This window comes from Mobula birostris, chromosome 10 (assembly GCF_030028105.1).
Source record: "Mobula birostris isolate sMobBir1 chromosome 10, sMobBir1.hap1, whole genome shotgun sequence".
NCBI classification, from domain to species: Eukaryota; Metazoa; Chordata; class Chondrichthyes; order Myliobatiformes; family Myliobatidae; genus Mobula; species Mobula birostris.
This window is the reverse complement of record NC_092379.1, coordinates 64,480,233-64,496,186: the sequence shown is the minus strand read 5'-3', so window position 1 is coordinate 64,496,186 and position 15,954 is coordinate 64,480,233. Positions and strand designations below refer to the sequence as shown.

The 15,954-nt window shown below is 42.7% G+C and overlaps 1 protein-coding gene across 3 annotated transcripts in view; it reads right to left on the bottom strand.

The window, feature by feature from the left end:
* Window positions 1-8,937: 8,937 nt before the first annotated feature.
* Window positions 8,938-15,954, bottom strand: part of LOC140204071 (plastin-3-like) — a 146,838-nt gene continuing 139,821 nt past the window's right edge. For all 3 annotated transcript variants that reach the window (XM_072270365.1, XM_072270366.1, XM_072270367.1), the window contains 2 exons: window positions 11,004-11,128; window positions 8,938-10,089 (listed from right to left, as the gene is read on the bottom strand). In XM_072270365.1, the coding sequence (XP_072126466.1) occupies window positions 9,957-10,089; window positions 11,004-11,128 (258 nt within the window). In that variant the 3' untranslated portion in view covers window positions 8,938-9,956. The remainder of the gene's footprint in view (window positions 10,090-11,003; window positions 11,129-15,954) is intronic.

Genomic DNA, 15,954 nt, shown 5'->3' with positions numbered 1-15,954 from the left:
TCATTGTAACACACCTGTTGATTTCTGGCTCATTCAGCAGAAGTTCTGCACAACAATCGGGATTCACAGGCTATTCCCCTTCAGGCTGAAGAAGATACTCAAGGCTGACACCACATCTCATTCTTCAGGAATGCTTTCACCTTCAAATCTGCCGAGTTGCTTTAAGTGTTTACATACCTTCATTGAGAATGTTGTGAGATCTTAAGGATTCCTGAAACTTTGTTCGGAACTTAGAAGTTTCATTCTTGATGTACTTCAGCATAGAAGTACTATTGGTCAATAGACAATAGACAATAGGTGCAGGAGTAGGCCATTTGGCCCTTTGAGCCAGCACCGCCATTCACTGTGATCATGGCTGATCATCCACAATCAGTACCTTGTTCCTGCCTTCTCCCCATATCCCTTGACTCTGCTATCTTTAAGAGCTCTATCTAACTCTTTCTTGAAAGAATCCAGAGAATTGGCCTCCACTGCCTTCTGAGGCAGAGCATTCCACAGATCCACAACCCTCCTTGTAAAAAAGTTTTTCCTCAACTCCGTTCTAAATGGTCTACCCCGTATTCTTAAACTGTGGCCTCTAGTTCTGGACTCCCCCAACATCAGGAACATGTTTCCTGCCTCTAGCGTGTCCAATCCCTTAATAATCTTATATGTTTCAATCAGATCCCCTCTCATCCTTCTAAATTCCAGTGTATACAACCCCAGTCGCTCCAATCTTTCAACATATGACATTCCTGCCATCCCTGGAATTAAACCAGTGAACCTATGCTGCACTCCCTCCATAGCAAGAATGTCCTTCCTCAAATTTGGAGACCAAAACTGCACACAATATTCCAGGTGGGGTCTCACCAGGGCCCTGTACAACTGCAGAAGGACCTCTTTGCTCCTATACTCAACTCCCCTTGTTATGAAGGCCAACATGCCATTAGCTTTCTTCACTGTACCTGCTGTATCTGTATGCTTACTTTCAGTGACTGATGAACAAGGACACCCAGATCTCATTGTACTTCCCCTTTTCCTAACTTGACACCATTCAGATAGTAATCTGCCTTCCTGTTCTTTCCACCAAAGTGGATAACCTCACATTTATCCACATTAAACTGCATCTGCCATGCATCTGCCCACTCACCCAACCTGTCCAAGTCACCCTGCATTCTCATAACATCCTCCTCACATTTCACACTGCCACCCAGCTTTGTGTCATCTGCAAATTTGCTAATGTCACTTTTAATTCCCTCATCTAAATCATTAATGTATATCGTAAATAGCTGTGGTCCCAACCCCGAGCCTTGCAGTACCGCCTGCCATTCTGAAAATGACCCGTTAATCCCTACTCTTTGTCTACCAACCAATTTTCAATCCATGTCAGTACTCTGCCCCCAATACCATGTGCTCTAATTTTGCCCACTAACCTCCAACGTGGGACATTATCAAAGGCCTTCTGAAAGTCCAGGTACACTACATCCACTGGCTTTCCCATGTCCATTTTCATAGCTACATCCTCAAAAAATTCCAGAAGATTAGTCAAGCATGATTTCCCCTTCATAAATCCATGCTGACTCAGACCTATCCTGCTACTGCTATCCAAATATGCCGCTATTTCATCTTTTATAATTGACTCCAGCATCTTCCCCACCACTGATGTCAGACTAACTGGTCTATAATTGCCTGTTTTCTCTCTCCCTCCTTTCTTAAAAAGTGGGATAACATTAGCTACCCTCCAGTCCGCATGAACTGATCCTGAATCTATAGAACATTGGAAAATGATTACCAATGCATCCACAATTTCTAGAGCTACCTCCTTAACTACCCTGGGATGCAGACCATCAGGCCCTGGGGATTTATCAGCCTTCAGTCCCATCAGTTTACCCAATACCATTTTCTACCTAATGCAAATTTCCTTCAGTTCCTCCGTTACCCAAGTCCTCCGGTCACTATTACATCTGGGAGATTGTTTGTGTCTTCCCTAGTGAAGACAGATCCAAAGTACCTGTTCAGCATGTCTGCCATTTCATTGTTCCCCGTAATAATTTCACCCGTTTCTGTCTTCATAGGCCCAACTTTGGTCTTAACTAATTTTTTCTTCTTCACATACCTAAAGAAGCTTTTACTATCCTCCTTTATATTCTTGGCTAGCTTACCTTTGTACCTCAGCTTTTCCCCCCCGTATTGCCTTTTTAGTTATCTTCTGTTGCTCCTTAAAAGTTTCCCAATCCTCTGGCTTCCCGCTTATCCTTGCTATGTTATACTTCCTCTCTTTTATTTTTATACTGTCCTTGACTTCCCTTGTCATCCATGGTCATCCCTTACTCCCCTTAGAATCTTTCTTCCTGTTTGGAATGAGCAGATCCTGCACCTTCTGTATTATTCCCAGAAATACCTGCCATTGTTGTTCCACTGTCATCCCTGCTAGGGTACCTTTCCAGTCAACTTTGGCCAGCTCCCCCCTCATAGCACCATAGCTCCCTTTGTTCAACTGTAATACTGACAGTTCCGATTTTCTCTTCTCCCTCTTAAATTGTAGATTAAAACTTATCATATTATGGTCACTACCTCCTAATGGCTCCTTTACCTCAAGTTCCCTTATCAAATCTTGCTCATTACACAACACTAAATCCAGAATTGCCTTCTCCCTGGTAGACTCTAATACAAGTTGCTCTAAAAATCCATCTCTGAGGCATTCCACAAACTCCCTTTCTTGGTGTCCAGTACCAACCTGATTTTCCCAGTCTACCTGCATGTTGAAATCCCCCATAACAACCATAGTATTATCTTTACGACATGCCAATTTTAACTCTTGATTTAACTTGCACCCTATATCCAGGCTACTGTTTGGGGGCCTGTAGTTAACTCCCATTAGGGTCTTTTTGCCTTTACAGTTTCTCAGTTCTATCCATACTGACTCTACATCTCCTGATTCTATGTCCCCCCTCGCAAGTGATTGAATTTCATTCCTCACCTAATGAGCCACCCCACCCGCTCTGCCAACCTGTCTGTCTTTTAGTCCACAACACTAAGTCCTGAAGATGCATGTGCAACTCTCTCCTCCACAATGTGCCCATACAGCTTGCCAGCGTAGCAGCGGTGAGCTCCACATGAGGGATGGAAAATGACTTCAATGGAGTTACCTCAGATTTTCCCATGGTAAAAGCATTGAGTAGCTGACAGCATGTGTCGTGCAACAATAGGGAGGTCACTGCTTCAGCCATTTTTGCTTGCATGCGTAAAGTGGTGTAACTATGCAGCAGTTATTTATCCAAAATCCAGGGGTTTCAAACATCTAACAACCTCGAGTCTTCCAACTGGCAGGGTTCTTCCAGCCAGCTTGTCCACTCATGAGCAGCTGATGTTGGTATAGTGCCATTCCAGCCAAGCCCCGTCGAACAAAGATGTTGTTGGATCTTCTGAGCAGATAACACCACCAGGACTCAAGATTCCTAAAGGATCACAGATGGAACTAGTTATGGAGAGGATCCCTCTTCTGCTGAGTGGTCGATCTTGGATCACCTTCTTAACTTGAAAGTATCAGACTGAATGAACATTGCATACCCAGTACTCTCTCCACTGAAGGTATATGTTAATCTAAATCAAAATCCTTCATGCCTTTCTTTCGCTCTTTGTTTTCTGGTATTACAGATAGTACACTAGCTAGTCTCAAACAAGAGAAAATCTGCAGATGCTGGAAACCCAAGCAACACCCACAAAATGCTGGAGGAACTCAGCAGGCCAGGCAGCATCAATGGAAAAGAATACAGTCAACGTTTCGGGCTGAGATACAGGGCTGATGGGGGGAGGGGTGTCTGATAGGAGAGGACGCAAGGCCATAGAAGAAAGAAAAGTGGGGAGGAGCACCAGAGGGAGGTGATGGGCAGGCAAGGAGATAAAGTGAGAGAGGCAAAAGGAGATGGGGAATAGTAAAGAGGGGAGGGTATTACCAGAGGTTCCGGTAATCGATCTTCATGCCATCAGGTTGGAGGCTACCCAGACAAGGTGTTGTTCCTCCAACCTGAGTGTGGCCCCATCGCGACAGCAGAGGAGGGCATGGATCGATATACCTTAATGGGAAAGGGAATGGGAAGAGGAATTAAAATGGGTGACCACTGGGAGATCCCACTTCTTCTGGTGGGTGAAGTGTAGAGGTGCTCAGTGGAACAGTCTCCCCATGTATGTTGGTCTCACCAATATAAAGGAGGCCACATCAGGAGCACCGGACACAGTATATGACCCCTACAGACTCACAGGTGAAGTGTCACCTCACCTGGAAGGACTGTTTGGGGCCCTGAATGGTAGTGAGGAAGGAAGTGTAAGGTCAGGTGTAGCACTTGTTCCACTTGCAAGGATAAGTGCCAGGAGGGAGATCAGTGGGGAGGGACGAACGGACAAGGGAGTCATGTAAGGAGTGATCCCTGTGGAAAGCAGGAAGGTGGCGGGAGGGGGTAGGGAAAGATGTGTCTGGTGGTTGCATCCTGTTGGAGATGGTGGAAGTTCTTAGAATTATGTGCTGGACACAGAAGCTGGTGGGTGGTAGATGAGGACAAGAGGAACTCTATCCCTAGTAGGGTGGTGGGAGGATGGGGTAAGTGCAGACGTGAGTGAAATGGAAGAGATGTTGTTGAGGGCTCTAGAGAATTATGTGCTGGATGCGGAGGCTGGTGGTTGCAGGGTGAGGACATTCCCCTTCCCCTTTTCCCTGTCTCACCTTATGTCCTTGCCTGCCCATTGCTTCCCTCTGGTGCTCCTAACCCCTTTTCTTTCTTCCATGGTTTTCTGTTCTCTCCTATCAGACTCCCCCTTCTCCCGACCTGTATCTCTTTCACTCATCAACTTCCCAGCTCTTTATTTCATCACTCCCCCTCCTGGTTTTATGTATCATCTTGTGTTTCCCTCTCCCTCTCCCACCTTTTACATCATTTTTTCTCCAGTCCTGCCAAAGGGTTTCGGTCTGAAATGTTGATTGTACTTTTTTTCTGTAGATGCTGCCCGGCCTGCTGAGTTCCTCCAGCATTTTGTATGTGACACCAGCTAGTCTGTTGCTTATCCACTTTGTCAGTCAAGAGCATCCATCACAAACGGATACAAGGTCATGCGGTGTCTGAATCTTTCACGGCTTGTTTTGATTCTGCACCCTTTTCATTAGAGTGAATGTGAGGTACAATGGGATGTTTGCCACTGCATACCTTGCATGAAAGATGCTTCCTGCAATCCTTGCTGATGTATCTTGTACACAAACAGCCAAAGGAGACACCATTTTCCTTCAGGAAGGCTAGCTTCTCCTATAAGCCCTTTTCTCCAGAAGAAAAATCCAATGTGTGTTCACCATCACAGAACAACAAACCCTGTTGCCTGACGAGACCATTCCCTTCCATTAGTTCCAGGTTCAGTTTTCGCTTTACTTCTCACAGTGGCCACATCAGTGGCAAAGCTGCTTCCTTTAGCCTTAGAACAAAATTGTGACGTAGTTTTATTTACACCTTTGCTTATTGTCAGTGATGTAGCATCCTGTATATTCCCAAATACTGGGTGTGTAGCAATCTTTACCTGCCTTTCTGTAAAATCAACGTCACTGAAAGTAATCTTACAGTGGGTCTTTCTTGCAGTTTACAGACCATCATTCTGAATTATTCCTAAACATATAGGGTAATTTTACAACAATCGACATATTAGCAGGCATGTCCAGGTCACGCATGTGCTTCCATGGCACTGTAACAGCCTCCAAGAAAAAGCCTGTTGACTTGAAGAGCTTTCATGTGTTCAGGTATGATAGGGACCCAAGAAAGAGTCCTTTGCATGTATGCAGATACAATTTTCTGTTCAACATCAAAATGTTCCTGTGGTAAAGCCTTCGCTTTTTACATCTCCTTTCTTAGGGTCAACATGGTGGCAACCATAAGTTCTCTAGGGCGACCTCTGGTGTACCATTCAAGGAAATAGAGGCAGTCTCTATAGATGCCAGTCTTGTCTTCAAGACCATCATAATCAGATTTAATACCACTGGTGTATGTTGTGAAATTTGCTGTTATGTGGCAGCGATAGATTGCAATACATAATATTATACACAGTTTTATATATACATCTCATTGAGCATGTGCCTTCAGGCTACCGTACCTCCTTCCTGATGGTAGCAAAGAGAAGAGGGCATGTCCTGGGTAATGTGGGCCCTTAATGATGGATACTGCCTTTTTGAGGCATCGCTCCTTGAAGTTGTCCTGCATGCTACATAGGCTAGTGCCCATGATGGAGCTGAGTTCACAACTTTCTGCAGCTTTTTTCAATTCTGTGTAGTAGCTCCCCCCGCCACATCAGATGGTGATGTAGCCAGTTCGAATGCTCTCTACTATACGTCTGTAGAAATTGGCAAGTACCTTTGGTGATAAACCTGCTCAAACTCTTAATGAAATATGGCCACTGTCATGCCTTCTTTGTAACTGCATTGATGTTGGGCCCAAGATATAGTGTCAGAAATGTTGACACACAGGAACTTAACTTTCTACTTCTGATTCCTCAATAAGGACTGGTGTGTGCTTCCTCATCTTATCCTTTCTCGTCCACAATCAGTCCTTTGGCCTTACTGACAATAAGTGCAAGGTTGTTACTGTGATAGCGCTCATCTAGCTGATCAATCTTGCTCCTGTACACCTTGCCGTCACCTTCTGAAATTCTGCCAACAATTATGTTGTCAGCAAATTTATAGATAGTATTTGAGCTGTGCCTAACCACAGTCATGGCTGTAGAGAGAGTAGACTAGAGTAGTGGGCCAAGCACACATCCTTGAGGTGCGCCAGTGCTGATTATCTGCGAGGTGGATGTTATTTCTGATTGGCAGAGGCTGTGGTCTTCTGGTGAGGAAGTCAAGGATCCAAGTTGCAGATGGAGGTTCTGGAGATTTTTTAAACAGAACTGTAGGAATGATTGTGTTAAACGCTGAGCTGTAGTCAATAAACAGCACCCTGACATAAGTATTAGTGTTGGCCAGGTGATCCAAAGCTGCGTGAAGAGCCAATGAGATCACATCCACTGTGGACATATTGTGGCAACAGGCAGATTGCAGTGGGTCCAGGTCCTTGCCAAGACGGATTCAGATTTAACATCACAGTCAGACAGGAGTTGATTCTAGCCGCAAACAACCTTTCAAGGCACTTCATCACTGTAGACACAAGTGCTACTGGATAGTTGTTACAGCAGCTCACCCTGCTCTTCTTGAGCACTGGTATGATTGTTGCCCTTTTTAAGCAGGTGAAAACTTCTGACTGTCGTAATGAGTGACTGAAAATGTCTGAACACACCTGCCAGTTGGTTGGTACAGGTTCTCAGAGCTTGGAATTCCAAGGTCATTGGTGCCAATTCCATGCTTTGATACACTCATGTTACTTTCTCAATTCATGACTTGCAATGAACCCTTTGTTCACCTGCAGCACCGGCGATATTCAATTCAATAAACATAGTTATAAACAGACAGTCCGCACATCTATAACATTTAAACCAGACTGAACAGCCTTCAATTTAAACATCAGCACCTGGAATATTTCAGCACTTCAGTAAGACAAAGTGAGGAACCCTTGGGCAAACAGCACATGATCGAGCAATGGTCCCCAGTGGATGTGCATTCAGAACTGTGTTCAAACCATAAGCACACAGCAGGAATCAACAAAAGGTTGTTTATGTGCTGCAAGCTGTTCCAGTTTCACGAAGAATTCAGAGGCAATCCTTAGCCATAAGACTGGCATATGGTTGGCATATTTGTTTTTGCTGACAAAATGTCATGATTACTTGAAAACAAACCACCACCTCTGAGAGACCAAGACAGGAGAATGACACTGTATGACACACTTCCAAATAACATATTTCCAAATCAAAAGACGTATGATTGATCCTTTATGACAAAACCAGTAAAGATGAATGATCTTGTAGCCATGAAAAACTAATGAAAATAACTTCATAATATAATTGTCTAATTAGCATTCCAGTAGCGATACAACCAAGCGATATAGTGTAATTAAAATAACAAAGTTGGTGGTCAACAAAAAGTATTGTTCCCCAAGGCTCACTCTCTCCCCACCAGATTGTGAATATGTAACTATACTCACATCAAAGTTGCTGGTGAATGCAGCAGGCCAGGCAGCGTCTCTAGGAAGAGGTATAGCTCTGTCCCTCTGACTACACCCCTTGCCCATCCTCTGGGTTCCACCCCCCCTTGTCTTTCTCCCCAGACCTCCTGTCCCATGATCCTCTCATATCCCCTTTGCCAGCCTGTCCAGCTCTTGGCTCCATCCCTCCCCCTCCTGTCTTCTCCTATCATTTTGGATCTCCCCCTCCGCTTCTCAAATCTCTTACTAACTCTTCCTTCAGTTAGTCCTGACGAAGGGTCTCGGCCTGAAACGTCGACTGTACCTCGTCCTAGAGATGCTGCCTGGCCTGCTGCGTTCACCAGCAACTTTGATGTGTGTTGCTTGAATTTCCAGCATCTGCAGAATTCCTGTTGTTTATGTAACTATACTCATTTGCTTCTACCATGCTCCAACTCATGTGACAAATTACCATAATAAATATTCCTCAAGATACATGGCTCCTACAGTTGATAAGTATTTCTATAATTGCCATGGAGATCAAATGAGAGGTGAGTGTGTGGCACAGGTTGCATTTGGCATTATTCTGTTATTCCTAAAATCATAATGAAGCAGTATTTGAAAGTCCACACGAATGAAGTCACTGTAATATTTCTCACTTTACCTCACCCAATATTCTTTGGGTGGCTTAAGCCCAACCCAAATTATCGAAGAGCTCAGGACCATCTAACATTGCCTGTTTTGTGAACTGGGTATCACTTGCATCATCTCTGAAATTGAGTGGATGAATCTTGTTTGGGAATTCTTGCTTTTCTACTCAAACTAGAGAGTGAAAATATTTATAAAATAGAAAATAGAAAAGTACACACACAAGTTATATACATATCAAAACTTTTAATTTTGTCAACTTTCGCCACCATTACCATATAATATTAATGAAAGCTTTGCCACGCAATTAAAAATTTAGATTAGTAAAAGCTAAATCTCTGGACTTGCAACACACCTCAAACTTATGTACCAAAGCCTCTCAAAGGTCCCACATTTCCAACACATTTAATTCAGAATGCAAGAACTTTGGTACTTCTCTGCATACAATGATTGTATATTATTTTAAATAAAATGTATCTCTCATGCAGCTTTTGCTTTATTATTTCTTAAAAAAATCTAGAGACAAATAAACATGGTAAAATGATGATTTATAATTACGGACTATGGAATGTACCGAAGCTAGTAGATAGATGGAGAAATAGAGGGGCCATATAACCTTCACCAAAAAAACCCTCAAATATTCCAACTATAGAGATTGTCAGTCAAGGGGGGAAAAATGATGTACAGTATGTCTCTGGTCTATAACTGTATTTTTGGGGACTTTAAAAATAATGTTAACTTTTATCTACAAACTGTGTCACTAAAATTTACCAATGTCGGATTTGAATATGTTTGGCGAATATCACAACCAAGAACAGTGATTGTCAATCTATGTAAAAATCATGTCATCATTTTTCTCTCAAAAAATTACCACCCAATAAACCTCGATTACAACACCATTACCCAAAATCAAATTAAGCTAACTAGAAAAATAAAGCCCAGCATGATCCACGTCTAACCACAATACTTGCCCATATTCTCACTGGAGAGATATAAACCTGATAGTTTTGATAAAATGTAGCGTGTTGGCATCTGTATTTATATACGAATACATTTCATTATGTACTTTGCTGAATTAATGCATTATCACTTCAAGAAAAAAAATATATGCAATTGTCTCCTTTCTAGGCACCTTGTTCCAGTCTTGGAAACCGATAAAAAGAAAACAAGTTCTGCCAACAGCATATTTCAACCTGGAAATATCTGAAAGGCCTATTATTTGCTTCATAAACCAATGTCATTCTTTTACACTCTCTTCATTCCTCTTCCCATCAAACAGGCAAAAACAGTCATAACCATCTTGGACTTCACTTCCACCAAGTCCTCTGGAAGGGCATATACACGGGCTCCAATTTTTCTGGCCATTGATACAGCGTATCTGTTGAGAAAGGCAATATATGATCCCAGGCATTATATTTTTTTTATCTGCCGTGCTCATTTCATTTAACTACAGTCAATTACAAAAACCCACATTGTACTTTATAATTAAAATGCTTGGCACTGAAAATTACAAATTTAGGAAAAAACATGTAAACTAGTTAGGATCTGCTACTTTTCCTGCACTTGCATTGCCACGCACTAAACTTACAAAGCAGTTTACTTTATTATTTATTCACCATCCACAAGGTATAGGGATGGAACCTTTTCACAAATATCAGAAAATTGTGGATTCTACAAAGCACTCTCCTACGTATCCAAATAAACACAAGTATAGCCTACACAACAGACACAAAATGCTGGAGTAACTCAGCAAGCCAGGCAGCATCCATGGAAAAGAGCAAACAGTCGATGTTTCAGGTCAAGACCTGAGATCATCCAGCATTTTGTGTGTATTGCTTTGGATTTCCAGCATCTACAGATTTTTTCCTGTTTGCAACAACTATAGCCAATATGTTCCAACAGTATTAACACACATTAATAAACATATTAAGGCATTTAAATATCCAAAAATAAATGATAATAGCTACTTTCATTGAACATATTGAAACTTCGATTCATTGATCAGTTTTGAAATCACAAGGCACAATTGTACAAGCAAAGATGGCTCTCATTAGAATAACATGGAATAGAAGCTCAAGTGGTCTGAAAACTGATCACTATATATATGTAGACATTTATTTATTCTTAAAAATTCAAGATGTCGCCTGGGGCAAACCTCCCCAAGCAGCAAATCAGAGAAAATGAGGTCTAGATGTAAAAATATACTTGTCTCCTCCATTCATTGCAGGTGTGGCTTGCAATTACAAGAACATTTTTTTTTTGCAAAGTGACAATAAAGTTTGGACTACATACTTAGCATTCTCTTGCTTATCTTCATCAGAAAGGTCCCCAGTCTTCACCAGTTCATAGTTAACAGAATTAGGTTGAATGGCATCAATCAAATCCAACACAGGCAAACTTGAGCTTAAGTTCTTATCCTGTGTAAAAATAATTTTAGTTTCAGATGAGGAATTACTGCATTTCCTATCCTTTGATGCTACATTCCCATTTTTCCCTTGAACATTTCTGAAGCATCTTGAGTGTTGCTTTATGAGAAAAGAATTAAAACATTTTTATAATTCCTTTTACCTTGCAATATACCACAAACTACTTTGTAGTAATCTCAAAAAACTTTTTAAATTGCCTTCACTGTTGTTTGGAAAATACATTTTGCTAGGTTTCATGCAAAAAGGTTTTAAATAATTTCAATTTCCTAGAATGCAAGGCTTCAATTTTAATTTTCCAGATTGCAATTGACTTCAATGGGCAGACTTTAAGGATTTAGTGTCAAACCTATGACACATCCCTCAATGCAGCCTTGAAAGATCAGCATTATATACTCAAGTCCCTGACTTCATCAGAGCATATTACAGATCGTTAGAAGCAAGAAAAGACAAATCAATTAATTAATTTTATGCTAGAAGCCTAAGTCCTGGGCAAGACTAGCTCCTCTCTTTCTAAAGGGAATATGCACCACAGACAATGGCCATGTCATTGACAGAGAGGAGGAAAGCTTTAAGACTACATGAATATACAAATGGTTTCACAAGTGTTGGACAGTATGTGCCAGATGGAATTCCATCCAGAGAAATGCAAGGTGTTGCATTTAGGAAGGCATAAAATAAAAAAGGATGCAAGAAAATAAAATTCTCCGTGAGATCCTAACACTAAACACAAATTTCCCTCTCCCACCCTAACCCCCCTCTCCACTTTCTGCAGGCATCTCTCTCTACGTGACTCACTTGTCCACTCGTCCCTTCCCATATCACTTCCCTTCTGGCAGGACAGTGCTACACCTACAACTCCTCCCTCGTCACTATTCAGGGCCCCGCAAGTCATTCCAGCTGACGTGACACTTCATCTGCAAGTCTGTCAGGGTCATCTACTGTATCTGGTACACCAGTACAGCCTTCTGTACATCAGAGAGACCTGACGTAGATTGGGGGACAGCTTTGTCAAGCACCTTTGCTCTGTTCCCAACAAATGGCAGGTTTTCCTGGTGGCCACCGATTTTAATTCTATATCCCACTTCCATTCTGACCAGTCAGTCCATGGTCTCTTCTAATGGCACAGTGAGACCACTCTTGAGTTGGAGGAGCAACAACATATTCTGTCTGGGTACTCTCCAACCAGATAGCATGAATATCAATTCCTCTAACTTTCAGTAACTTCTCCCCTTCTCCCTTCGCTCTTTTATCATTGTCCATTCTGGCTCCCATCTTGCCCCTTCTCTTTCACCTGCCTATCACCAACTTCTGGTGCCCCTTCTCCTTCCCTTTGTTCCATGGTCCACTCTCCTCTCCCATCATATTCCTTCTTCTTCAGCCCTTTACCTCTTACACCTATCACCTCTCAGCTTCTCAATTCACTCCCTCTCCCACCCACCTACTTTCTCCCTCACCTGGTTGCACCTGCTAGCTTGTACTCCTTTCCCTCACCCTAGTGTTATTCTGGCTTCTTCCCCCTTCCTTTCCAGTCCTGATGAAGGGTCTCAGCCCGAAACACGCCTGTTTATTTCTCTCTATAGATAAACGTGTTGGGGTCTGCAGGGCACTGCTAGGGAAAGAAGTGGAGGTAGATTTAATTGTCCTGTTCAAAAGGGAGATGGATACCAAGTGAAAGGAAGAGAAGTTAAGAGGCTGTGCATGGACAGCTCTTATACAGAACCAATTAGGATTCAGTGGGCCAAGCTTCCTCTTTCCCACACTGCAGTTCTTTAGAAACATACAAAACCTACAGCACAATACAGGCCCTTCAGCCCACAAAGCTGTGCCAAACATGTCCTTACCTGAGAAATTACCTAGGGTTACCCATAGCCCTCTATTTTTCTGAGCTCCATATACCTGTCCAGGAGTCTCTTAAAAGACCTTAACTTGTCCGCCTCCACCACTGTTGCTGGCAGCCCATTCCACGCACTCACCACTCTCTGCATAAAAACTTACCCCATTATCTCCTCTGTACCTACTTTCAAGCACCTTAAAAACTGTGCCCGCTTGTGCTAGCCATTTCAGCCCTGGAAAAAAGACTCTGACTATCCACATGATTAATGCCTCTTATCATCTTATACACCTCTATCAGGTCACCTCTCATTCTCCGTCACTCCAAGGAACAAAGGCCGAGTTCACTCAACCTATTCTCATAAGGCATGCTCCCCAATCCAGGCAACATCACTGTAAGTCTCCTCTACACCCTTTCTGTGGTTTCCACGTCTTTCCTGTAGTGAGGCAACCAGAACTGAGCACAGTACTCTAAGTGGGGTCTGACCAGGGTCCTATATAGCTGCAACATTACCGGCTCCTAAACTTAATCCCACAGTTGATGACGGCCAGTGCACCGTATGCCTTCTTAACCACAGAGTCAACCTGTGCAGCAACATTGAGTGCCCTATGGACTCAAACCCCAAGATCCCTCTGATCCTCCACACTGCCAAGGGTCTTACTAATAATACTATATTCTGTCATCATATTTGACCTACCAAAATGAACCACCTCACACTTATCTCACCACTTCTCAGCCCAGTTTTGCATCCTATCAATGTCCTGTTGTAACCTCTAACAGCCCTCCACACTATCAACCACACTTCCAACTTTTGTGTCATCAGCAAATTTACTAACTCATCTCTCCACTTCCTCATCCAGGTCATTTAAAAATCACAAAGAGTAGGGGTCCCAGAACAGATCCCTGAGGCACACCATTGGTGACTGACCTCCGTGCAGAATATGACCCATCTACAACCATTCTTTGCCTTCTGTGGGCAAGCCAGTTCTGGATCCACAAAGCAATTTCCCCTTGGATCCCATGCCTCCTTACTTTCTCGATAAGCTTTGCTTGGGGTACCTTGTCAAATGCCTTGCTGAAATTCACATGCACTACACCTATTGCTCTACCATCATCAATGTGTTTAGTCATATCCTCAAAAAATTCAATCAGGCTTGTAAGTCATGACTTGCCTTTCACAAAGCCATGCTGACTATTCCTAATCACATTATGCCTCTCCAAATGTTCATGAATCCTGCCTCTCCGGATCTTCTCCATCAACTTAGCAACTACTGAAGTAAGACTCACTGGTCTATAATTTCCTGGGCTATCTCTACTCCCTTTCTTGAATAAAGGAACAACATCTGCAACCCTCCAATTCTCCGGAACCTCTCCCGTCCCCATTGATGATGCAAAGATCATTGCCAGAGGATCAGCAATCTCCTCCCTTGCCTTCCACAGTAGCCTAGGGTATATCTCGTCCGGTCCTGGTGTCTTATTCAACTTGATATTTTTCAAAAGCTCCAGTACATCCTCTTTCTCAATGTCTATATCAAGCTTTTCAGTCTGCTCTAAGTCATCCCTACAATCGCCAAGGTCCTTTCCCATAGTGAATACTGAAGCAAAGTATTCATTAAGTTCCTCTGCTACCTCCTCCAGTTCCATAGACACTCTTCCACTGTCACACTTGATTGGTCCTATTCTGTCATGTCTTATCCTCTAGCTCTTCACACACTTGTAGAATGCTTTGGGGTTTTCCTTAATCCTGTCTGCCAAGGCCTTCTCATGGCCCCTTCTGGCTCTCCTAATTTCTTTCTTGAGCTCCTTCCTGCTAGCCTTGTAATCTTCTAGATCTCTATTATTACCTAGTTTTTTTGAACCTTTCGTAAACTTTTCTTTTCTTCTTGACTGAACTTACAACAGCCTTGGTACACCACGGTTTCTGTACCCTACCATCCTTATCCTGTCTCGTTGGAACGTACCCATGCAGAACTCCACGCAAATATCCCCTGGACATTTGCCACATTTATTCCGTACATTTCCCTGAGAACACCTGTTTCCAACTTATGCTTCCAAGTTCCTGCCTGATAGCCTCATATTTCCGCTTACTCCAATTAAACACTTCCCTAACTTGTCTGTTCCTATCCCTCTCCAATGCTATGGTAAAGGAGATAAGAGTTGTGATCACTATCTCCAAAATGCTCTCCCACTGAGAGATCTGACACCTGACCAGGTTCATTTCCCAATACCAGATCAAGTACAGCCTCTTGTAGGTTTATCTACATATTATGTCAAGAAACCTTCCTGAACACACCTAACAAACTCCATCCCATCTAAACCCCTTGCTCTAGGGAAATGCCAATCGATATTTGGGAAATTAAAATCTCCCACCACGACAGCCCTGTTATTATTACACCTTTCTAGAATCTGTCTCCCTATCTGTTCTTTGATGTCCCTGTTACTATTGGATGGTCTATAAAAAAACACCCAGTAGAGTTATTGACCCCTTCCTGTTCCTAACTTCTACCCACAGAGACTCCGTAGACAATTCCTCCATAACGTCCTCCTTTTCTGCAGCCGTGACACTATCTCTGATCAGCAGTGCCACACCCCCACTTCTTTTGTCTCCCTCCCTGTCCTTTCTGAAACATCTAAAGCCTGGCACTCGAAGTAACCATTCCTGCCCCTGAGCCATTTTTCCTAATCAGATGAGTCAGAAAACACGTGTTTAAGCAGCTCAGGCAGCATCAATGATGAAAGGTCTTTGACTTGAAAAGTTTCCCCTTCCACAGATGCTGCATGACCTCGCAAGCTTTTCAGCATTTTATAATTTAAAAAAAAATTCAGCCTTTCATAAAAACAGGTGCTACTTCACTAGTTTGATAATGTCTGCTAATCACTGAAGAGCATGAGGAAACTTTAGGACATTTCCAGACTGGAACATTTTAATAATGAGCAAAGACCAGTTAAGACAGAATTGTTGCCTTTGAAACAGAAAAAGTCAAGG